General features: G+C 38.9%; 1 protein-coding gene across 5 annotated transcripts in view; it reads right to left on the bottom strand.

Moving 5' to 3' along the window:
• The window catches only part of MYO16 (myosin XVI), a 627,399-nt gene that overhangs the window by 268,112 nt on the left and 333,008 nt on the right, over positions 1-26,279 (bottom strand). For all 5 annotated transcript variants that reach the window (XM_038387064.2, XM_038387062.2, XM_043509217.1 and 2 more), the window contains exons 12-13: positions 19,531-19,596; positions 14,836-14,963 (exon numbers count right to left, since the gene is read on the bottom strand). In XM_038387064.2, coding sequence (XP_038242992.1) covers positions 14,836-14,963; positions 19,531-19,596 — 194 coding nt within the window. The remainder of the gene's footprint in view (positions 1-14,835; positions 14,964-19,530; positions 19,597-26,279) is intronic.

Genomic DNA, 26,279 nt, shown 5'->3' with positions numbered 1-26,279 from the left:
CTTGTGCATCCCAAAGTTCTACAGCCACTGTTTGTCATCCTGAGCCTGTATTGCAATGCAATCTCACCAGTCAGTGCTCTTTTCTCAGGCCCAGATACAGTGCTCCACCATGTGCAGCTGCGCCATGAATGCTATCAACAACCTTGAATTTGTTCAGATTTTGCAATCTGTCCTCTGAGAAACCATCATGTTCCCTGATGATTTGGTTATTCTTGCAGCTCTGCAAATACTAGAGGATTGTGCATCCTGGGCTTGCAATGCTTATGACAATAGTGCAGAGCAATGCAGGCTCCATGCTTCAGTCAGAGATGGCAGATAGCGAGGAGAGCCTTGTGGGTTTATGGGATTTTAAAAAAAGGAGCGAAAATTATGGGATATAGGTGACATAATGGGATGGAGACAGTTGCACACTGGAGGTTGACCCCTTGCTCCCAGTCATCCCTGCGCAACTCAGTTAGGCTCCAGTATGTATTGCCAAAACTTTCCCAAATACAGTATGCTGGACGGTGGTGGATTGCACACTGGGATACCTACCCATGATACACTGCACTCTGTGTCAATACAAGCACTCTTGGTGAGTATGCACAGCACAGATGCAAGGAGACAAGTATGAATACTAACTGCAGTGGCTTAATGCTGACATCAACCAAAGTTTCTAGTGTAGGCATGGCCAAAGACTCAGGTTCCAGTCCAGGATAAGTCATGTATTGTGTGACCTTGGACAAAGCACTTCAACAGTCTGTGCCTCTTTATGGTTTTGTCTGTCTTGTCTATTTAGTTCTCACGCTATTTGAGGGAAGGAACTGTCTCCTACTGTGAGTATGTACGGTGTCTAGCACAATGGGGCCTTGATTATGGTTGTGGTCTCTGGGTGCTTCTCTGACACAACTAATGATGGAAGGTAAATTTTGTTTTGAAAAAACGATAGACAAAGTATAATTAAGTGATATGGAACAATTCTGAGTCTGAAAATAAGAAGTTTCAGCAACTTCAGTTCAGAAAAAATGTTCAGAAAACTAGAAAACATGTTAAAAACATTAAGGGTAATTTCTGCAAATATTGAGTGAAATACTTTGCTTCCTAGTTATGAGACAGATTGTAATTTCATTCATATCATTGTAAATCCAAAAATACTGCATTTATTTAAATGATGTTAATTCATATTTACACCAGTGTATAGATCACATTTCTGACCTATGTGTTGACTCCATTGTACCTAGAAATATAAATAAGCTTTTTGAGGAAATCTGTGGAAATGTCATATAATGGGTACCACTGTTCCCTGCATGTAAGAGGCATATTTGCTACATTAAACATGGAACTTTTCTGCTCTGGAAGAGAAGTTGCATTACTTCTACTTTTGATGTTCTCCTGTGGTTCTAGATTTTAAATGTGTGGGTTTAAATTTCTCATCAACAAGAATTTTCTGGATACAAAACTGGAAACCTCCTGTACACAGAAAAATGTCTGCTGCCCAATTGTGTTGTCGTCACATGAGACAAACTCCTATTAATTTGAAAAAGGGGGGGAGGAGGATACAGCTCTTTCAAATAAATAAATAAATAAATAAATAACTATCTGAATGCAGTGCTTATGAAAGCTACTAGGTAGACATCCTTCGAGAATAAAGTACTCACAGAACTGCTGCAACATAGCAATGACAATGCAAACCTCTGCACAATTCCCAACCAACGTTTTTCACTCCTAACCTTTTCAATCCTTGGCCTCATTGTTGCAAACAATAATGCTGCCTCGTAGGAATGAGGAATCTCTATGTGGTTCAAGGTTTTGCAAACTTCAGAAATATTTTTCAAAACATTTGAGTTTCATAAACCAAATATGAGTTTTAATTAAAACCAACAAAATAGAAGACACTGCTTTACAAAAAGAAGAAGATAATGAAAAATATTTTTGTGCTACTTTGGAAAACATAACAAACATAACCAAGCTGACTAATAATGGGTGTCAGTGGATTATACTGAGTACTGATGATGCACACATAAAAATTAGGGCTGTGGATTAATCGAAGTTAACTCACGTGATTAACTCAAAAAAAATTAATCACAATTAAAAAGATGAATTGAACTGTTAAACAATAGAATACCAATTGAAATATATTAAATGTTTTGGATGTTTTTCTTCACTTTCAAATACTGATTTCAATTACCACACAGATTACAAAGTGCACAGTGCTCACTTTATTTTATTTTTATTACAAATATTTACGCTGTAAAAATGATAAACAAAAGCAATAGTATTTTTCAATTCACCTCATAAAAGTATTGTAGTGCAATCTCTTTGTCATGAAAGTGCAACTTACAAATGTAGGGTTTTTTGTTACATAACTGCACTCAAACAAAACAATGTAAAACTTTAGAGCCTACAAGTCCACTTAGTCCTATTTCTTGTTCAACCAATCGCTAAGAGAAACAAGTTTTTTACATTTATGGGAGATAATGCTGCCCACTTCTTAATGACACTGTCACTTGAAAGTGAGAACAGGCATTTGCATAGCACTGTTGTAACTGGCATTCCAAGATATTTACTGGCCAGCTGCGCTAAAGATTCGTATGCCTCTTTATGCTTTGGCCATTATCCACAGGACATGCTTCTACGCTGATGACGGTCTAAAAAAAATAATGAGTTTATTAAATTTGTCCCTGAACTCCTTGGGGGAGAATTGTATGTCTTCTGCTCTGTTTTACCCGCGTTCTGCCATATATTTCATGTTATAGCAGTTTCGAATGATGACCTAGCACATGTTGTTCATTTTAAGAACACTTTCACTGAAAATTTGAAAAAAAGCAAAGAAGATACCCACGTGAAATTTCTAAACATAGCTACAGCACTCTACCCAAAATTTAAGAGTCTGAAATATCTTCCAAAATCTGAGAGGGATGAGGCATGGACCATGCTTTCAGAAGTCTTAAAAGAGCAACACTCTGATATGGAAACTACAGAACCCAAACCACCAAAAAAGGAAAATCAACCTTCTGCTGGTGGCATTTGACTCAGATGATGAAAATGAACATGCGTCGGTCCGCATTGCTTTATTGCTTTTATTGTTATCGAGCAGAACCCATCATCAGCCTGGACACATGTCCTCTGGACTAGTAGTTGAAGCATCGAAGGACATGTGAATCTTTAGTGCATCTGGCATGCAATTATTTTGTGATGCTGGCTACAACACTGTGATGCTAATGCCTGTTCTCACTTTTAAGTGACATTGTAAACAAGAAGCAGGCAGCATTATCTTCTGCAAATGTAAACAACCTTTTTTGTCTGAGCGATTGGCTGAACAAAGATTTTTAGGCTCTAAAGTTTTACATCGTTTTATTTTTGAATGCAGGTTTTGATTGTATATAATTCTATATTTGTAAGTTCAACTTTCACAAGTGAGCTGTAGCTCATTAAAGCTTATGCTCAAATAAATTTGTTAGTCTCTAAGGTACCACAAGTACTCCTTTTCTTTTTGTGAATACAGACTAACACGGCTGCTACTCTGAAACCTTTCACAATAAAGAGATACACGATAGTACTTGTAGTAGGTGAATTAAAAATACTGTTTCTTTTGTTTTTATAGTGCAAATATTTGTAATCAAAAATAAATATAATGTGAGCCTGTACATTTTGTATTGTGTGTTGTAATTGAAATAATTATATTTGAAAATGTAGAAAACATCCACAAATTTTTAAATAAATGGTATTCTATTATTGTTTAACAGTATGATTAATCACAAAAAAAATTTAATTGCTTGACAGCCCTAATAAAAATCTTTGAAAATGGTATTAAATTAAGTATTGAAGCTACTCACATAAAGAGATGTTTGACAACAGTGCTTTCTTTCTAGTCATCCATGGCAGTGATGGGACATAAAGTTGTCTTACATTATTACATTTTCAGACCCATGTGAGTCTACGTGAAAAAGGTCCCTGTATTTGTCAGAGAAGGGCCTCATAAACTGATGCAAATTTAGAATGAATATTGCTGATCTGTCTATCTTAGAAGTTTAATTTTGTTTTTAAATAGAAATATATTTTTATTACATGCATTTCCATGCTGTTCATTACTGTAGTAGTAGGCAGAAATGGCAGAGCTATCAAACAGTTCCATATATGAAGCGTGTATGGACTGCATCTGGTCCCTTACCAATATGGAACTACCTAATATTAATAAGGTAGTTAATCCCTTAGACAGTTTGTTAGAATTCCTTTTTGCCCCAACTAGTATGAACCAACATGCTAAGAAAGAAGGAGAAGATGGTTTTATCAGGGGAACCAATGGGTAATGCTAAAGTTTGCCCTGAATTTAATGACAGGTTTCAGAGTAGCAGCCGTGTTAGTCTGTATTCGCAAAAAGAAAAGGAGTACTTGTGGCACCTTAGAGACTAACAAATTTATTTGAGCATAAGCTTTCGTGAGCTACAGCTCACTTCATTGGATACATTCAGTAGAAAATACAGTGGGGAGATATATATACACACACAGAGAACATGAAACAATGGGTTTTATCATACACACTGGAAGGAGAGTGATCACTTAAGATGAGCCATCACCAGCAGGAAGGAGGGGGAAGGATGAAAACCTTTCATGGTGACAAGCAAGGTGGGCAATTTCCAGCAGTTAACAAGAATTTCTGAGGAACAGTGGGGGGTGGGGTGGGGGGCAGAAATAACATGGGGAAATAGTTTTACTTTGTGTAATGACTCATCCATTCCCAGTCTCTATTCAAGCCTAAGCATTTAATTCCAATTCAGCAGTCTCTAGCTGGAGTCTGGTTTTGAAGTTTCTTTGTTGAAGGATAGCCACTCTCAGGTCTGTATTCAAGTGACCGGAGAGATTGAAGTGTTCTCCGACTTGTTTTTGAATGTTATAATTCTTGACGTCTGATTTGTGTCCATTTATTCTTTTACGTAGAGACTGTCCAGTTTGACCAATGTACATGGCAGAGAGGAATTGCTGGCATATGATGGCATATATCACATTGGTAGATGCGCAGGTGAATGAGGCTCTGATAGTGTGGCTGATGTGATTAGGGCCTATGATGGTGTCCCCCTGAATAGATATGTGGACAGACTTGGCAATGGGCTTTGTTGCAAGAATAGGTTCCTGGGTTAGTGATTCTGTTGTGTGGGGTGTGGTTGCTTGTAAGTATTTGCTTCAGGTTGGGGGGCTGTCGGTAAGCAAGGACTGGCCTGTCTCCCAAGATCTCTGAGAGTGATGGGTCATCCTTCAGGATGAGTTGTAGATCCTTGATGATGCGTTGGAGAGGTTTTAGTTGGGGGCTGAAGGTGATCGCTAGTGGCGTTCTGTTATTTTCTTTCTTGGGCCTGTCCTGTAGTAGGTGACTTCTGGGTACTCTTCTGGCTCTGTCAATCTGTTTCTTCCCTTCAGCAGGTGGGCACTGTAGTTGTAAGAATGCATGATAGAGATCTTGTAGGTGTTTGTCTCTGTCTGAGGGGTTGGAGCAAATGTGGTTATATCGTAGAGCTTGGCTGTAGACAATGGATCGTGTGGTATGATCTGGATGAAAGCTAGAGGCATGTAGGTAGGAATAGCGGTCAGTAGGGTTTCCGATATAGGGTGGCGTTTATGTGACCATCGTTTATTAGCACCATAGTGTCCAGGAAGTTGATCTCTTGTGTGGACTGGTCCAGGCTGAGGTTGATGGTGGGATGGAAATTGTTGAAATCATGGTGGAATTCCTCAAGGGCTTCTTTTCCATGGATCCAGATGATGAAGATGTCATCAATGTAGCACAAGTAGAGTAGGGGCATTAGGAGACGAGAGCTGAGGAAGCGTTGTTCTAAGTCAGCCATAAAAATGTTGGCATACTGTGGGGCCATGCGGATACCCATCGCAGTGCCGCTGATTTGAAGGTATACATTGTCCCCAAATGTGAAATAGTTATGGGTGAGGACAAAGTCACAAAGTTCAGCCACCAGGTTAGCCGTGACGTTATCGGGGATACTGTTCCTGACGCCTTGAGTCCATCTTTGTGTGGAATGTTGGTGTAGAGGGCTTCTACATCCATAGTGGCTAGGATGGTGTTTTTAGGAAGATCACCAATGGATTGTAGTTTCCTCAGGAAGTCAGTGGTGTCTCGAAGATAGCTGGGAGTGCTGGTAACGTATGGCCTGAGGAGGGAGTCTACATAGCCAGATAATCCTGCTGTCAGGGTGCCAATGCCTGAGATGATGGGGAGTCCAGGATTTCTAGTTTTATGGATCTTTGGTAGCAGATAGAATACCCCAGGTTGGGGTTCCAGGGGTGTGTCTGTGCGGATTTGTTCTTGTGCTTTTTCAGGGAGTTTCTTGAGCAAATGCTGTAGTTTCTTTTGGTAACCTTCAGTGAGATCAGAGGGTAATGGCTTGTAGAAAGTGGTGTTGGAGAGCTGCCTAGTAGCCTCTTGTTCATAATCCGACCTATTCATGATGATGACAGCACCTTCTTTGTCAGCCTTTTTGATTATGATGTCAGAGTTGTTTCTGAGGTTGTGGATGGCATTGTGTTCTGCACAGCTGAGGTTATGGGGCAAGTGATGCTGCTTTTCCACAATTTCAGCTCGTGCACGTCGGCGGAAGCACTCTATGTAGAAGTCCAGTCTGCTGTTTCGACCTTCAGGAGGAGTCCACCCAGAATCCTTCTTTTTGTAGTGTTGATATTTAATGTTTTTGTTGATCTGAATTGTCCCACAGTTCACAAATGTAAGTGGGGGTGGGGGATTTCATCATTTGGGAAATATATTGGGACCTTGAGCACCGTCATATAGGGGGGAAAACAAGGAACTGTTAACAGGTTTAAGCAATTAACACTGATAGACCAATCTGCTATTACCACATGTCATGACTTTTTAAAGAAATAAATATGTAGAAGTGAACACTGATGTAGGCTATGGTTGGTCAACCATTTTCCATTCAAACTGGTTTTTGACTGAGAATTGGATTTTTGACACAACATTTTTTTCTGATTTCCTTAGAAAATATTGCATTTTGTAAAAAAAAAAAAAAAAAAGAGAATGACCGAAACTTGAAAGGTGCCTCATGGGAGTTGTGGTTTAGGTGCTTATACCCCATTCTCTTCTATGGGCTGGGCTCTCTGGCAGAACACACAATGGCCAAGGACACCTATGATATACCTTCTTCCTTCACCATGAGCTCAGCCCACAGAGAAGAATAGGGGCATAAGGCACTGAAACAACTCCTCTGAGGCACCAAGATGCCATTTTGAATAGAAATATTTCACATTTCATAAAGGAGAAATACATTAAGAAAATTTTGTAGTGCAACTGCTATATCAAATTTTAATAAGGAGAACGGATTGAAAAGCGACATATCTAAGCAGTACATATGTACAGCTTATTTCTGTTCAGTTACATGCTACATTATATGCAAGGTAGAATAGCTGCTCATAACCACAAACTGAATTTGTTTCTGTTGGGGAAACTTTGGTTTTTTGTCTGGATATTAAACAGAACATTCAAAGCTTTGAAATAATGTCTAAAATGAGCCCCAATTTTTTTTCTCTGAAAACTGAAACCACTTTTTGGAACCTGTCACTCATTCAACAGAAACCTATTTACTTTGAGTTTGAGACTGCCTGTGAAACATGTCATGTGTGTAAACCACCATCCCTAAGCATTTTATCAATATCTCCTACATTGGTGCTGGATGCTTTTCTCACTCCTTGTGAAGAAAAAAGCTACTCTTTTATTTTTCAGTGAAGTTCCTCTTCCAAGTTTCTCCTCTTCATGAAGGTTTCATGAGTGCTCCCAAAAGATTTCACATAGATTAATGCCATTTTCATTGGCAAGTGTTTAAAATGAATGAAAACAAAGGGAGTCAATGTGCAGTAGCCATATAATTCATTATCCAATTGCTTGTCCTCATGTCAGGGTGAAATGCACAATGTGTCCCTGAGCCTCTCAGAGTGCCTAAATGTCTAAGGACCAGTATCTTTTCGGAATTTCAACAGGCCAACAGTAACATCTCAAAGGAATGCAATGCTATGGCTTTGCACAGTAAAGTTTTTCCATCACTAGCATTAAAAGTAGATTAGGTATACACTATAGTTGTCATCTCAGAGATTTTTTAGTGAGTGAAGTTTTGGGATAAATGTTGTTTATTTTCAGTTACCAGAAAGTACTAGAACCAGAAGTGCAGAATACTGAAAAAATAGGTTATTCTTGCACTATTTCCATTCATGACTTGAATGAGAAGTCATAGAAGTCTTGTTCACTTGAACTGCCAACCAAGTTTGGAACCCCAAGAGATTCCGATAATCTACAAATATGCACTAAATTTTTGGATGCTCCTCTGAACCCAAATTCTAAACACTTCCTGGTGTGCCAATTATTAATGCTAAAATCTATTCTGTTACTAAGCTATATACAGGTTGAAGAAAATCAGCTGGCAGATTGTAAACTCTCTGGGGGAGGAGTTCTCCTTTTGTTCTGAGTTTGTACAGCACCTAGCACAAATTGGATTCTGGTCCATGACTGGGCTTCTTAGGTGCTACTGCAATACAAATAATTAAGAATATTAAGAATAGCTATACAATTATTGTGTTTATATAAACATGTTTATTGTTATATAATATTGACATTGGAGATAGATGTAATTCTTTTTTGCAACTGGAAATAATGCATCACTAAAATTTTTTAACCAGAATTATGTACTTTACAAAATAAGATGCCCAATAATGCATTAATGCTTTCTGATGATTAATTCTAGTAGAAAATAAGGGGTGATGAAATACTGAGAAAACAAAACAAAATTAGGTTCCCCAGTCTATCATTTTTAAGGGAAGAGAATCTCACTCCTTTTCAGATTTACACTGGGTTTATAAATGTGGCTTATTTAGCTATTAAGCCATTGGATATTAACATAACTGGTTGCTAAAATGGGTAACAGACTAAAATAATTCCTCTGATGTATCTGTTTTAAATGTTTTGTTTTAATCACCAAATTAGACATTAATGTCCCATAGAAGGGTGGCTAAATTTGCTAAAAATGCTTGACTCTCACCAAGACATCTATAAACTATTGTGTAGTTAGGCTTTCTGGATAATTCTAATACTTATCTTGTCAGTTCTTAATGCATTTATAAAGCCATGCATGCCTTGAAGGGAGGAGAAGGAGAACTTAAGCAAGCAAGAATAAAACAATGTATTAGAAACTGGTTTGATACAGGGAAGTCCACCCCTTGGCTGTAATAAGCACATAGTACAATCTAACTATATTTTAACATAAACTGCACCCTGCACTGTTTTTCCTCTATTAAACATTACAAGTCAGCTGAGAGAATAGAAAAAAAACAAAACAAATTACACTGAATAAATGGCAAAAAAAAATCTACACACAACCCTACAACATTTGGCTAAATGCATCACTAGTGTAACATCATGCAGTTCAATCGAGTTAACCTAAGGAAACGTTTGGTCATTTCTAGAGTGAAAAAATGGAAATTTTTTTCTCATAACACCAAAAGCCCCAGGGAAGAGACTGAAGAAGCATATTTGCATGAGAAAAGAGAAAATATGAGGAGTTACAGAAAGCTAATTAAGCAGACAGATTGCAGATGAGCTGCAGAAGAACTGGCTCTTTTGCTAATTTGGGGGAGATTATGTGATGGAAAAGAGAGGAAATAGATGGTAGATCAGCAGAAGGACCAGGCACAGGGGAAGATCAGGTGCATGAAGTAAACTGAAGCAAGACAATAGAGAACATTAAAGGCCAGGGGAAAAGTTTTTACTGAATCCCAAAATGAAAATATAGGACCTAATTCTCATTTGCAATAGAGCCCCTTTACTACACTCTGTGAAGTGTAAAGATCCATTAAAGTGGATGCAAATTACAATTACACCCACTGTGAAGGCAATTTTCAGAGTAGCAGCCGTGTTAGTCTGTATTCGCTTCATCGGATGCAGTGAGCTGTAGCTCACGAAAGCTTATGCTCTAATAAATTTGTTAGTCTCTAAGGTGCCACAAGTACTCCTTTTCTTTTTGTGAAGCAATATAAATTAGCCTTGGCATAAATGCAAACAAGGCCCACAGTTCTTACCGAAAGAGTAAGATTGAATATAGGGTAGTGTTGGATTTTTGTTTGGTTGTTTTTTGTGGGTAGGGGTGGAAAACAGTAAATCTCTTACTATATGGATCCACAAATTTCTACCCTCTGGGGAGGTCAGAGGGCAGGAGCCATGGGAGTCACTGAAGCCCTCTGTTTATCCTCAGGCTGGGTGGAGGAGACCTTTCCTCTCCATTTTATTTATTATTATGTATTTGTATTGTGGTAGTAGTTAGAGGCTTCAGCCCCATCAAAGTTGTACAGACATATAATGAAGAGACAGTCCCTGCATTTAAGAGCTTGTAATCTAAGTGTAAGTTTAGAGACAACAGGGAGAGATAATAAAGCGACATGGGGGTGGGGAAGTTGATATACAAGGAAATATATTGATAGTAATCTGCACTAATTGAGCTGTCTAGCTGCATAAGGTTTTTGCAGCCACAGCCCTCCCTGAATGATGTCTGGATAAGTGCACTGCAGCAAGCCCTCAGAAAGCACTTGTTGAAGTGGTAGACTCCACCAGCCTTGGAGAGAGTGCACCATCTCCTTTTGTCTGTGCTTCACAGGTTGTATTAGCTCACATACACAGGGAGTGGTGAAAAGATAAGAGACCACCATGATCTGCCCGCATCCCTCCCAAAGTGAGCTAGAATAACGCACAGAAGGGCACTAGTAGACAACAAGAACTGTGCTATTCCGGCTCAACCTTACTCTAGCCCCGAGCCAGAAAGTATTTAAGCATAACTTTATGCATGTGAATAGTCCCACTGAAGTCACTGGGACTATAATACTGAGAAAGTTAAGCACGTGCTTAGGGGTGAAAATACAGTAAGACGAAAGACATTGTAACTGACTCCTAATATGAAAACACATTACCTGAATGTGACACTTGGTGGTTACTATTTCTTGGACAAACTTGGAAGGAAAAAAATGTCTATATAAGCCAAGAAAAACTGTACCAATAATAGTTACACTGTATGCAGAATTCATTAGATACAGTATGTGTGTCCAATGAAAGAGTAATTAATAAATGATTAATAAAGGCCACTAAACCCATGGGAAATGCCTTCTTGCACATAGGCTTCAGGCAGCTTAGTTCAAAAAAAATTGAACTAAACCACTGCTATAGAAGATAGACACTAACTTCACTAATAAAACAAGATGACATGCTTGATGAGGGTGATGAGGATGAAAGAGTGTACAGTATGTGACACTATTTCCAGGTTGCCGTAGTGTCTTCCAAAAATGTACTAGGTTGTTTGATGTACTGCAGACAAAATAAAGCATTTCTGTAGTGTGTGTGTTCTTTCTTTCTTTCTTTCTTTCTTTCTTTCTTTCTTTCTTTCTTTCTTTCTTTCTTTCCAGACTCTTCAGGAGGAATTAAAAAAAGGGTAATCTGGTCACAATAGTAGCGTCACTTTATTCTTGTGTAACAGTAAGCAGTTAATGTGAGTACAACATGTTGACAATTGAAAATGCAATGAAAGTGCTAAGTATTAATACTGTGGGATCTGACTAATTTGCTTATCTACACATCTCACACTTTGCACTCAAAATTGACAACCTCTCTTCACTTGTTAGTAAAGATTATTGTAGTAAGAACTATTACTAAAACACCATTATTTTTATAAATGTTTTGTGCTGAGACGATAGAGCATTGACATCAATAATTAAAACTAGACTAGGATCAGGGGGTAGCCATGTTAATCTGTAACCACAAAAACAGCACTGAACTCCTTGTTGTAAAACTAGACTAGACTTGTCAAACAAATGAATATCTTTGCTTATTTTTCTTAATACATTTCACTAACTCATTAATTCCCTTTGCATGTGCAGACCCTTATGCCAGCATGGATTACCATTTAACTTCAAGAGGACTCCACATGGTGATACAGTCTATCCATGTGAATCACTTTACATGATCAGGGCCTCCTGCAATAGCTCTCCTGCTCATTAGTACATATTAACAAGATTTTACTGTATTAAGCAATTACTAAAGACAAACCACACAAGGAGTAACAAGATCAGCATGCTTCAGATTCTGGGCTAGCTGCTTGCCTGTGTGGAGGGCAGATACTTTACTCTCTACTGCTACACTGGTACGTAGGATAGTTCAGACTACCCACCTGAACCAGAAATAGAAGAAAATATCACAAGGAGAACAAATAAAGGATTCCTGTTAACTCAGAAGCCACTGTGTCTGTGTCATTTTGGAATCACATCACTGATATTTTATGATTATTAATAATGTTAATAAGACTAATAAAGGGATTTCTCATGACCACTTCTGACCAAGAGGAATGGCCTTACAATAATTGTGTTTAGCTTTGGTTTTGGTTTATATAAAAATGGGCATTAATTAACTAACTAATTAAAGTAATAAAAGCATTTAATTTTTAAATAATTTAATTAATTAATTAATAAGATGAGCATTCATTAATTAAGTATATGAATCTCGGCATTCAAACCCTGCTAATGATTCATGATGGGGGTTATATTACAGTTGCACATAGTAGAATCTAAACTGATTTCAGACAGGAAAGAACTTTTGAATATCTCTTCAAGTACTTCAGAAAATTCTCAATTCCCCCAGTCTTTCAAGGTATGTCTACACAGCAATTAGACACTTGCAGCTGGCCTATGACTTGGGCTTGCAGGGCTCAAGTAAGGGGCTGTTTAATTGTGGTGTAGACATTTGGGCTGAAGCTGGAGCCTGAGCTCTGGGACTCTGCCACCTTATAGGGCCCTAGAGACCAGTGTCCAGGCAAGCCTGACCATCTACACTGCAATTAAACAGACTCTTAGCCTGAGCCCCACGAGCCCCACGAGCCTGAGCCCCACGAGCCTGAGTCAGATGGCATTAGCAAACCACGGGTGCCTAATTGCAGCGTAGACATACCCTCAGTTATTGTTAAAGAAAAAGAGAAAGAGTATTGTCCAGTGATCCTAACTCTTAGTGTTAGGCTATCCAGTAGGTCATAGCTTTAGAAATTATTTTTATCTGACCCACCAAATCTTTCTCTCTTCAGCTTCCAGTTCTATACTAAACTTTGGATCCAATTAGAGTCCAACTAAAAGGTGCCTGAAATGTGTATATCTGTGGATTGCATTGGATATAACATACAGACATCAAGTTCTAATGATCTCAGCAGAACACTCTAACATCATCCCTCCATCAGGTCACTGATATACTGTAACCTAGAATGAACTGGCTTGGGGCTCAACATCCTGAGCTCTGCTGTACCACTTATCGCCTCCCTCCTTATCTAAAATTATCACCATCATCTGCTCTGTCACTAAACCAGTTCTTTATTGAACTGAATATCTCTCCATTTATAGCATTTGCCAACATTATACATTAGTATCTTAATTTGGTATCTGACATTTTTCAAAATGTAAGGAGATTTTTTCTATGGCTCCACCTCATACACTATTGTTGCCAACCCCTCAATGCTATTAATCTACCAGTTATGTCCCAAATGGATATGAAATGAGAGTTCATATTCTATGGAGCTCTTCCTCAAACATACTGAATGCCAGGAAATTTCTTATTTGTATCAAAACAAATTATTTCACCTCAATAAAAATATAAATAAAGAGAATGTGAACACGGGATAATAATTTTCTGCTGCTTCTGCTGCTGCATAAAGGTCACTGTTCCCTGCACAGTTCAGTAACATCTCCATTCTGAATATGTTGTAAAACAGATTTATGGTTTGTTTCAGCCAATCAGCAGCTAGTTTTTCCATAAAAGTACAGCTTTGTTTTTAAAAGTGCACAGTATTTTTTAAATGAACACATATTACACAAATGTTTACTTATTAGATTCAGTGAAGCTCAGGGAATATACAGTGCTTCTACTGATTAGAAAAACATTGATCTATTAAAGTACAATTTAATGAAATGTATACATGTGATTATGTCTATTCACTTACCTCAATTTTCATAACCATGAGGCTGTTTGATAAGCCAGTTCTGTCTAATTAAGGTATTTATATGGCCCCTAGTGCAAGCAGCTCCACAATCCAGAAAGTATTTATAACTACAAATACTTGTATCCCTATTTTACAGGATGAGGAACTGAGGCACAGAAAGACTTGCTCAGAGTCACCCAGCAAGTCCATAGCAGAGCAGGGACTTTAATCCATGTCTCCCAAGTCCTAGGTTACATCTGAGCCATTGGACAATCCCTCCTTTCTAGTTTGGATCCTAGTTCATAATCAGTTTGATATAACTAAAACAAAAACAATTTTGGATTGTGGACAAATCTTTGTTATTAAAGATGCAGTTGAATGAAGCTGATATTTCCCCAATAAAATGAATAACATTTACATTGAATTAAATGTTTCAGAGTAGCAGCCGTGTTAGTCTGTATTCGCAAAAAGAAAAGGAGTACCGGTGGCACCTTAGAGACTAACAAATCAATGGTTCCCGTAACCCACCCAGCAATATTGTTAATCTATCCAACTATACTCTTAGCCCAGCAGAAGAATCTGTCCTATCTCGGGGCCTCTCCTTTTGCCCCTCCACCCCCACGAACACGAAAGCTTATGCTCTAATAAATTTGTTAGTCTCTAAGGTGCCACCGGTACTCCTTTTCTTTTTATTGAATTAAATATTTTCTTTCACACTGTTATGTTGCAATATATGAGACAGATGAGTAAATCAATTGGAGGGGAAAAATAAAAAGGAAAGCTTGTCCTTTCCCTGGGGAAACATTTCAAAGGCATGAGTTATAAATCACTTAATAGAAAGATGGATTTTCACCTGAGAATAAAGCATTGAGGACGTCGCTCCTGGAAAAGCATGTGGTAAGCCCTTTCAGCACAGGAGAATATATGTGGGGGAAGTGAGGAACACAGTTTGCCAGAGTCACTTAGGTAAAGTTGGGTGACCTGAAAAATAACTGAACATTAACACAGGTGGCAAATTCTAAACCAATATTGTTTCATCTCTTCATTAAGGGGCTTCTTTAGGACCCCTGGACAATATAAACAAACTATTTGGGTTCCTTAAAACTATTTGTAAAGCATTTCATTAAAGCAATAAATATATCAATATCACCACAAGAATTCTATTTAAGATATTCTATTTTAATACTTAATTATAATAATGGTGGCCAATCATGCACATTTGACCAATTGTTAAAAACCAGATAATATATTAAATTACATTATTTATAGTTCACATGATAATCCTTCAATGTCCTGGTTTTAAAATATTAAACAAAAATAGCATGGCTGCCCTCTGAAATAATAAGACAGAGATCAATGAAATTAGGTTACAAGTTAATTAATTTATTATATGACACAGCAGTCTCCCAGTAATACTTTATTTGCAATTTAGAAACACTTCTGCAATACACATAATTAGCAGCATGCTCTACTCTCATTGGCTAAAAATGGCAAAAAGCAGTTATCCTACTGTTAGCCTACATTCCTCTGAGACAAACCTGACATTTAAGGACTGTTAACTAATTAGAATCATAGCCTTCAGCAAAATTGGCTTGTAAATATCTATAGTTTAGCTCATTTGAAAAATGCTGAGCCTGACTTAAGTACCATTGTTATTCACTAACTGTATCTCTGTATTATATGAGATAACACAGAGCTACTCACTTATCCAGGAAAGTGAATATTTCCTTTTTTCTTTTTGTCATGAATAGCAGAATATTTCAATAAGTTACAAACCACAGACTCGATCCTCAAAAAAACCTTGATATATATGACTAGTCCTACTGAACTCATGTGTTAAATATTTGCAAGATCAGATTCCCAACTAATAAATCAGACTTTTTATTATTTATATCCTAGCATTGTCTTAAAGAAATACTACATATAGGTAGCAAGATTGGGCTATTATAGTACTTGTTGCCTTTACAAGGGACTACTTACACACCGCCCAGATGACACCTGTAGGTTCCTAGGAGCTATTATTGCTTTATTATTATAAATTGACATTGGCACCAAGTGCAATAACAGAAATCTGTGTTCACTAGCATGTACTTTATATCATCTGTGAAAGAAAAGTTTCTCATAAAATGATTTATTTTCAGTAATTAGAAGGTTACTAGAAATAAGTGTTGGAGGTCATTAGAGTATTTTTAAAGCTAAAGGCTTTAAAAGATAATGAAAAGTGATTTTTAAAAAAGTACATGTGAAATATTGCTGTTGTTGAACGTGATCTTTTCAGTACTTCATCAGTGGCTTTAAAAAAATACTGTCACCCCCAATGTTTCTTTCTATTTTTGACTGACAATAATTGAAAAAGTAAGGGCAGTAACTAATTAGTCACATTGTGCAACATGTCAGCATATATAGTTGTTTATGGATTTACACAATCTATTTTCATTACCTTAATACGCAGTACATCTAACAATTATGGGATTCAATGTAATATAAGCTAAGGAAATGCAGAACATTTCTGTAATTAGTGCCAACCAACCTACCATCTTGAAATGCAATGGCAATCAGAAGTTACCACTCAAAATCACCACAGTAATCTTCATAAGAAAATATTTTCTCCGCATATTTAGATAAAAAATGGCCCCGTATTTCTTGAATATTTTGAGTTCAAAAACAAGAAAAATTTAAAGAAATAGAATTTGCTTCTTAATTATTCTTATTTCTATTGTGATGTTGCCTAATGGCCCCAAGACAGGGATCAAAGCTCCACTGTGCTAGGTGCTGTACAAACACAGAACAAAAAGACAGTTCCTGCCCTGTGAAGTTCACAGTCTAAGTAGTTATTTACCGAATCAATAAATATTTTTATAAAGGTTAGTCTTTCATGGTTTTTTTATACTACACATATTACTAGGGTATTTATGAGCATGGTAAGTTCTTTCTCATTTCCCCTTGTTCAAAATACTTTTCCTTATTTTTCTTATTGATAACAGGTTTTTTAAGGGTTCAAACATTTTTGAAAAATTGAATAATTTCACTCTCTCCTCCTTTATGATTGGGTCAGCTTTTTCTCTATTAATTTGTTTTTCACTGATATGTTTGTAAAATTTCTTTATATTCCCATATGTCTACAATTAACATAGTCTACTTTTTGTCTGGTCTCCTCTTTCCCCGGAATAGAATCTATTTTGATTGCCTTGTTCTTCTTCAGTATACAGTAAAGGATCTTAGACTGTTCCACCATCTGCATCAGCTATTTCTTGTTGTATACCTAACTCTTTGTCAGGGGAATTGTTTCTTGTTGCACCTCTAGTCTGCCAGGATTTCCCAGCCTTCTTCTACAGTGGTAGATTTTAATGCTTCCTCCTGTCTGGCCTTACTCGTAGGATCATGATCCAAAGCCCAACAAAACCTATGGGAAAGATAGCCATTAATTTCAATGGGCTTTGGAACAGACACCAACCTACTCCTACTGAAGTGAACTGAACAGCTCCCATTGCCTGCAAAGAGAGCAGTATTGGGTCTTGATTTCTTACTTCCTCCATATCTGCTTTCTTAGCATCCAAAATACTGATGATGGTGCTTTCTGAGAATCTATTTCCTAACTACTGAATTGCTGTGCTTTGTGGTCAATGATGTCCAGCTTCTCTTTTATTCTTACATTTTCAGGAAGTGCCTCTTTGGAGGTCCGAAGTAGATCCAGGATTATTTCTTCTCTAGTTGGAAGAGATTAGTTTACGTTCTTGAACAATATGGTTGGTTTGTAGAGTTACACAAAGTATGGACTGCCTGAATGATTAAGTCCTTCATGATAATTTTGACTTAAGGGCAAAAATCAGGTCCTGTTGACTTTTACTTCAAAAACAGGGACAAAATAGCACCAGCCATGTTGTTTTGCCATTGTATTCTGACCAAACAAGAAATACCTGCATAATACACAATGACCATGCAGACAGTTTACTCTGGAAGAAGTGGAAATAATTCCAGTGGGCAAGCTCATAGGAGATCAAAGAGTTATGTGCTAAAATAGACAGGCTAACCCTTTACCCTTGGCCATACCCCACAATTTCAGCAGTGCACTTCACAGGTTTTGGGAGAAGAGGCAGAAGCAGAGGCCTAGTGTACAAACTCAATACATAACTAATGCCCAGGCCTGCCTCACCTCCCCCTCTGGCCATAGAAGCTACTACAAATTCAGAGTTCTGGTGTCTCCAGTGGGAGGGGAGAGGTCTTGGACCCAGCTTCCTGCTTCCCAGAACCCCTGCCATCTCCTCATTCTGCCTCCTCTACCTCTTCCTCTTTCAGGCTCACTCTAGGAGAGATGGCAGCTCAGTAAGGCCATATGCAGCAATGCAAAGTGAGGGGAAGAGAACCCCTTGCACATGCATGTGCCTCTTGGAATGCAACTCATGTATAAGGCAGGACCCCCACTGAGAAGGAAACTGGAAAATGTAGCACATGCAGAGACTTCAATTTTACACTGTTAATACATGTTTATGTATTCGTTAACATGCTGTATTGTTGCAAACATTTCTGAGCTATGCAATGGGGTAGCCTCTAAAAACAATGTGTGGCTCACCAAAGGGTTTTAGTGGATTTTGTGCCCTTGTACTACCTTAAGGTTGCCCAGTCCTGCTCTAAGAGGAAAGGGCTTGAGGAATTCCATATTCAGACCAGGTGGGTGATTTCTAATTTAAGGACCCAATTTTAATCTGCTGTCCCTGCCACATGTACTTTACACCATTTGTTTCCCCCAGTTTACTATTAGGTCATACATGTGACATTTTAAACACTCACAACCTACAGTCTGCTAATGGTGATTCTGAATACTACAAACTCTCTGTAAGTCTTTCAAGAAAAACTACTACATGTTTGTACAGTGCTAAGCACAAGGGCCCCCATCTCAATATAACAGAAATAAAATATTATAATAATAATAATAATAATAGGCAATATTTAATGCTTCACACTGACACTGCATCTAAAATGACAGGACTAGACTGAAACATGACATGTAAAACATAATGTAAATGTATGTTTTGCCCACATTGCAAAAGTAGCAATGTTTTGATACTGAAATGACAGACACCTTATCTATAAGTGGATTGGATTTCATCAAATAAGATTAGTGAAAGAGAGCTTTGCCCAGGCCCAATTGAACTATCACTTTTAGGTACCCTTTTTCTTTTTTTTGCTGGTACCCAAATAATCCATGAATGAAATATTGTTCTGCTTGTTGTCACCTCTAGCAAGATTTCTGTTTCATACTAGTAGCATTCAAGGAGAAGAAGATAAGTAACAGGCAACATAATAAAACAAAATAAAAATGTTTATGGCCTGAAGAAGACATTCGTAAAGATATGAACAAGACACTGAGCGCCTTAGACAAAATTAAAGGTATTGCTACTAATGCAAAATTCAAATGAGATGTTCCTAATATGAAAAGAACAGAGGTATTTCTTTTTTTCTTTCTTTTTTTTTATTTTTAGTGCTTTGGGATCTACTGAAATAGTGTTTTGGGATCTACATTATAACATTTTTAGAAGAAAATACTTACCATAATGGAATAAATTGGAAGTTCTTTAAATGGATTAACGAGCAACAGTATATCTCCAACGTAGGTCTGGAAAAAAATTATAATTTGTTTATAAGTGATAAATTGGATCTTTCAGGAAGCTAATGATTTCCCTTCAGAAAATACTTTTCACAAAAGCATCTGAAATCCAGTAATCAACAGACGAATTGCAAGTTCATAGTTCCACAATTCAGAACCTTTTAAATTCTTGCTCTGAAAAACTAAGATCCAAATTTACAATTCAGATTGCATTATTATAAAAAGTGTAATTAATACTAAGTGCTTCATAAAGTAAAATGATTAACAAAGGAATTGCATTGCATATATTATTGTAAGATTATTTGTTAAATGAATCTGTGATTCACCATTTGTTAAACTTAGCAAAAATGAGTGAAGTTCCTATTACACAACCCAATTCTTCCATCACCTTTTTATGGAATAGACCATGCTAGTAGCGTTAGCAGAGTTAGATAAATTGAATGGGTATTAAAAAAATTGTTACTGGGATAAACAACAGTAATCAACATAATTATGACAACCTACATACATATAAATAAAAATCAAAATATTGACTCCACTGAAGTCAATGATAAAATTTCCGTTCTCTACAATGGGGCCAGGATTTCACCCGCAATATTAGAACACACACTACATGAATCCACTGGGCTGCAGTCTCCAGTATATCCTGACTGCTTTGTGCCTTACTTCTTACTCAGCTCCCAATGGACTACAGCTAATATCTCCACACTTCTCCAGGTTCCTGACACAGGAGGCATGGCCAGGTTGTCTATTTACTGGATTGCCATATCAGCTCTTTGGGGCCACAAGCAGCCAGTGCAAGGCTTCTCTAGCTTGTACCAGAAAGCACACCACTGACGGGATGACCTTAGGAACCCGGATATTTAAAGATGACTTTAAACCACCTTTCCCACCCACCTCTACCCCAGTTTTTCACCCACCAAAGACTACCCTTAACAGAATCTGGGACCATTGATCCCTACAATGGTATTTAGTTTTTAACCTTGTTCATACATGGGGACAGTTGAAGAGTAGTTTCTATAAAGAATAATAACAAAAGAACATAAGAGCAAGCAAACTGAAACACATATTGGCCCTGATTATTTTAACACTATACTCTATAGAAAAATATAAATAAACATTAAAGAATTGTGTGGTGGCAAGTGCTTTTCTAATTAATTCATAAAATTCTAATATCATGAGGTGCTTTGTCAAACTGATAATAATTGAAATAATAGCTGTAGTTGTTGAGGAACAGTAGAGTTTAGTAACTTTTTTAACATACTAAAAATGATGTCAGGTTTCAGAGTAGCAGCCGTGTTAGTCTATATTCGCAAAAAGAAAAGGAGTACTTGTGGCACCTTAGAGACTAACAAATTTATTTGAGCATAAGCTTTCGTGAGCTACAGCTCACTTCATCCGATGAATTTGGTGGAAAAAACAGAGGGGAGATTGATATACACACACAGAGAACATGAAACAATGGGTTTATCATACACACTGTAAGGAAAGTGATCACTTAAGATAAGCCATCACCAGCAGCGGGGGGGGGGGAAGGAGGAAAACCTTTCATGGTGACAAGCAAGGTAGGCTATTTACAGCAGTTAACAAGATTATCTGAGAAACAGTGGGGGGTGGGGTGGGGAGGGAGAAATAACATGGGGAAATAGTTTTACTTTGTGTAATGACTCATCCACTCCCAGTCTCTATTCAAGCCTAAGTTAATTGTATCCAGTTTGCAAATTAATTCCAATTCAGCAGTCTCTCGCTGGAGTCTGTTTTTGAAGCTTTTTTGTTGAAGGATAGCCACTCTTAAGTCTGTAATCGAGTGACCAGAGAGATTGAAGTGTTCTCCAACTGGTTTTTCAATATTATAATTCTTGATGTCTGATTTGTGTCCATTCATTGTTTTACGTAGAGACTGTCCAGTTTGGCCAATGTACATGGCAGAGGGGCATTGCTGGCACATGATGGCATATATCACATTGGTAGATGCGCAGGTGAACGAGCGTCTGATAGTGTGGCTGATGTGATTAGGCCCTATGATGGTGTCCCCTGAATAGATATGTGGACAGAGTTGGCAACGGGCTTTGTTGCAAGGATAGGTTCCTGGGTTAGTGGTTCTGTTGTGTGGTGTGTGGTTGCTGGTGAGTATTTGCTTCAGATTGGGGGGCTGTCTGTAAGCAAGGACTGGCCTGTCTCCCAAGATCTGTGAGAGTGATGGGTCATCCTTCAGGATAGGTTGTAGATCCTTGATGATGCGTTGGAGAGGTTTTAGTTGGGGGCTGAAGGTGATGGCTAGTGGCTTTCTGGTATTTTCTTTGTTGGGCCTGTTTTGTAGTAGGTGACTTCTGGGTACTCTTCTGGCTCTGACCATCTGTTTCTTCACTTCAGCAGGTGCGTATTGTAGTTGTAGGAATGCATGATAGAGATCTTGTAGGTGTTTGTCTGAAGGGTTGGAGCAAATGCGGTTATATCGTAGAGCTTGGCTGTAGACAATGGATCATGTGGTATGATCTGGATGAAAGCTAGAGGCTTGTAGGTAGGAATAGCGGTCAGTAGGTTTCCGATATAGGGTGGTGTTTATGTGACCATCGTTTATTAGCACCGTAGTGTCCAGGAAGTGGATCTCTTGTGTGGACTGGTCCAGGCTGAGGTTGATGGTGGGATGGAAATTGTTGAAATCATGGTGGAATTCTTCAAGGGCTTCTTTTCCATGGGGCCAGATGATGAAGATGTAGCACAAGTAGAGTAGGGGCATTAGGAGACGAGAGCTGAGGAAGCGTTGTTCTAAGTCAGCCATAAAAATGTTGGCATACTGTGGGGCCATGCGGGTACCCATCGCAGTGCCGCTGATTTGAAGGTATACATTGTCCCCAAATGTGAAATAGTTATGGGTGAGGACAAAGTCACAAAGTTCAGCCACCAGGTTAGCCGTAACATTATCAGGGATACTGTTCCTGACGGCTTGTAGTCCATCTTTGTGTGGAATGTTGGTGTAGAGGGCTTCTACATCCATACTGGCTAGGATGGTGTTTTTAGGAAGATCGCCAATGGACTGTAGTTTCCTCAGGAAGTCAGTGGTATCTCAAAGATAGCTGGGAGTGCTGGTAACGTAGGGCCTGAGGAGGGAGTCTACATAGCCAGACAATCCTGCTGTCAGGGTGCCAATGCCTGAGATGATGGGGTGTCCAGGATTTCCAGGTTTATGGATCTTGGGTAGCAGATAGTATACTCCAGGTCTGGGTTCTAGGGGTGTGTCTGTGCGGATTTGTTCTTGTGCTTTTTCAGGGAGTTTCTTGAGCAAATGCTGTAGTTTCTTTTGGTAACCTTCAGTGGGATCAGAGGGCAATGGCTTGTAGAAAGTGGTTTTGGAGAGCTGCCTAGTAGCCTCTTGTTCATACTCCGACCTATTCGTGATGACGACAGCACCTCCTTTGTCAGCCTTTTTGATTATGATATCAGAGTTGTTTCTGAGGCTGTGGATGGCATTGTGTTCTGCATGGCTGAGGTTATGGGGCAAGCGATGCTGCTTTTCCACAATTTCAGTTTGTGCACGTCGGCGGAAGCACTCTATGTAGAAGTCCAGTCTGCTGTTTCGACCTTCAGGAGGAGTCCACCCAGAATCCTTCTTTTTGTAGTGTTGGTAGGAAGGTCTCTGTGGGTTAATAGGTTGGTCAGAGATGTGTTGGAAATATTCCTTGAGTCGGAGACGTCGAAAATGGGATTCTACGTCACCACAGAACTGTATCATGTTCGTGGGGGTGGAGGGGCAAAAGGAGAGGCCCCGAGATAGGACAGATTCTTCTGCTGGGCTAAGAGTATAGTTGGATAGATTAACAATATTGCTGGGTGGGTTACAGGAACCACTGTTGTGGCCCCTTGTGGCATGTAGTAGTTTAGATAGCTTAGTGTCCTTTTTCTTTTGTAGAGAAGCAAAGTGTGTGTTGTAAATGGCTTGTCTAGTTTTTGTAAAGTCCAGCCACGAGGAAGTTTGTGTGGAAGGTTGGTTCTTTATGAGAGTATCCAGTTTTGAGAGCTCATTCTTAATCTTTCCCTGTTTGCTGTAGAGGATGTTGATCAGGTGGTTCCGCAGTTTCTTTGAGAGTGTGTGGCACAAGCTGTCAGCATAGTCTGTGTGGTATGTAGATTGTAATGGATTTTTTACCTTCAGTTCTTTTGGTATGATGTCCGTCTGTTTGCATTTGGAGAGGAAGATGATGTCTGTCTGTATCTGTATGAGTTTTTTCATGAACTTGACAGATTTCCACTCTATATGGCTAAATTCAGTGCCACTGTGGTGACGTAGAATCCTATTTTGGACATCTCTGACTCAAGGAATATTTCCAACACACCTCTGACCAACATATTAACCCACAGAGACCTTCCTACCAACACTACAAAAAGAAGGATTCTGGGCACTGCGATGGGTACCCGCATGGCCCCACAGTATGCCAACATTTTTATGGCTGACTTAGAACAACGCTTCCTCAGCTCTTGTCTCCTAATGCCCCTACTCTACTTGCGCTACATTGATGACATCTTCATCATCTGGACCCATGGAAAAGAAGCCCTTGAGGAATTCCACCATGATTTCAACAATTTCCATCCCACCATCAACCTCAGCCTGGACCAGTCCACACAAGAGATCAACTTCCTGGACACTACGGTGCTAATAAGTGATGGTCACATAAATGCCACCCTATATCGGAAACCTACTGACCGCTATTCCTACCTACATGCCTCTAGCTTTCATCCAGATCATACCACATGATCCATTGTCTACAGCCAAGCTCTATGATATAACCACATTTGCTCCAACCCCTCAGACAGAGACAAACACCTACAAGATCTCTATCATGCATTCCTACAACTACAATACCCACCTGCTGAAGTGAAGAAACAGATGGACAGAGCCAGAAGAGTACCAGAAGTCACCTACTACAAAACAGGCCCAACAAAGAAAATAACAGAAAGCCACTAGCCATCACCTTCAGCCCCGAACTAAAACCTCTCCAACGCATCATCAAGGATCTACAACCTATCCTGAAGGACGACCCATCACTCTCACAGATCTTTGGAGACAGGCCAGTCCTTGCTTACAGACAGTCCCCCAATCTGAAGCAGATACTCACCAGCAACCACACACCACACAACAGAACCACTAACCCAGGAACCTATGCTTGCAACAAAGCCCGTTGCCAACTCTGTCCACATATCTATTCAGGGGACACCATCATAGGGCCTAATCACATCAGCCACACTATCAGACGCTCCTTCACCTGCACATCTACCAATGTGATATATGCCATCATGTGCCAGCAATGCCCCTCTGCCATGTACATTGGTCAAACTGGACAGTCTCTACGTAAAAGAATGAATGGACACAAATCAGACATCAAGAATTATAATATTGAAAAACCAGTTGGAGAACACTTCAATCTCTCTGGTCACTCGATTACAGACTTAAGAGTGGCTATCCTTCAACAAAAAAGCTTCAAAAACAGACTCCAGCGAGAGACTGCTGAATTGGAATTAATTTGCAAACTGGATACAATTAACTTAGGCTTGAATAGAGACTGGGAATGGATGAGTCATTACACAAAGTAAAACTATTTCCCCATGTTATTTCTCCCCCCCCACCCCACCCCCCACTGTTTCTCAGATAATCTTGTTAACTGCTGTAAATAGCCTACCTTGCTTGTCACCATGAAAGGTTTTCCTCCCCCCCCCCCGCTGCTGGTGATGGCTTATCTTAAGTGATCACTCTCCTTACAGTGCGTATGATAAACCTATTGTTTCATGTTCTCTGTGTGTGTATATCAATCTCCCCTCTGTTTTTTCCACCAAATGCATCGGATGAAGTGAGCTGTAGCTCACGAAAGCTTATGCTCAAATAAATTTGTTAGTCTCTAAGGTGCCACAAGTACTCCTTTTCTTTTTTTAAAAATAACGTGAACTTCTGTTGTTGGCTTTACATTGTATTAGAACGTCAAAAAGTGTTTTTCAACATATTCTTAATCAAATAATTCAGTTATTATTGTGCTTTTAAAAGATTCTGCCCACAAACACTGACTTACTTAAAGAAAAATGCTTCAGACACACTGCTACCAAATCAAAACAAAACAAAACAAAACAAAACAAAACAAATGTGGATGTGATTGCAGAGCCATTGGCCATTATCTTTGAAAACTCATGCCGATCGGGAGAAGTCATGGACGACTGGAAAAAGGCTAATGTAGTGCCCATCTTTAAAAAAGGGAAGGAGGAGGATCCTGGGATCTACAGGCCAGTCAACCTCACCTCAGTTCCTGGAAAAATCATGGAGCAAGTCCTCAAGGAATCAATTTTGAAGCACTTAGAGGAGAGGAAAGTGATCAGGAACAGTCAGCATGGATTCACCAAGGGCAAGTCATGCCTGACTAGTCTAATTGCTTTCTATGATGAGATAACTGGCTCTGTGGATGAGGGGAAAGCAGTGGACATGTTGTTCCTTGACTTTAGCAAAGCTTTTGACACGGTCTCACACAGTATTCTTGCCAGCAAGTTAAAGAAGTATGGGCTGGATGAATGGACTATAAGGTGGATAGAAAGCTGGCAAGATTGTCGGGCTCAATGGGTAGTGATCAATGGTTCCATGTCTAGTTAGCAACCAGTATCAAGTGGAGTGCCCCAAGGGTTGGTCCTGGGGCCGGTTTTGTTCATAATCTTCA

This window comes from Dermochelys coriacea, chromosome 1 (assembly GCF_009764565.3).
Source record: "Dermochelys coriacea isolate rDerCor1 chromosome 1, rDerCor1.pri.v4, whole genome shotgun sequence".
Classification (NCBI taxonomy): domain Eukaryota; kingdom Metazoa; phylum Chordata; order Testudines; family Dermochelyidae; genus Dermochelys; species Dermochelys coriacea.
Note: the sequence above shows the minus strand (reverse complement) of the source record. Positions and strands in the feature narration are given on the sequence as shown.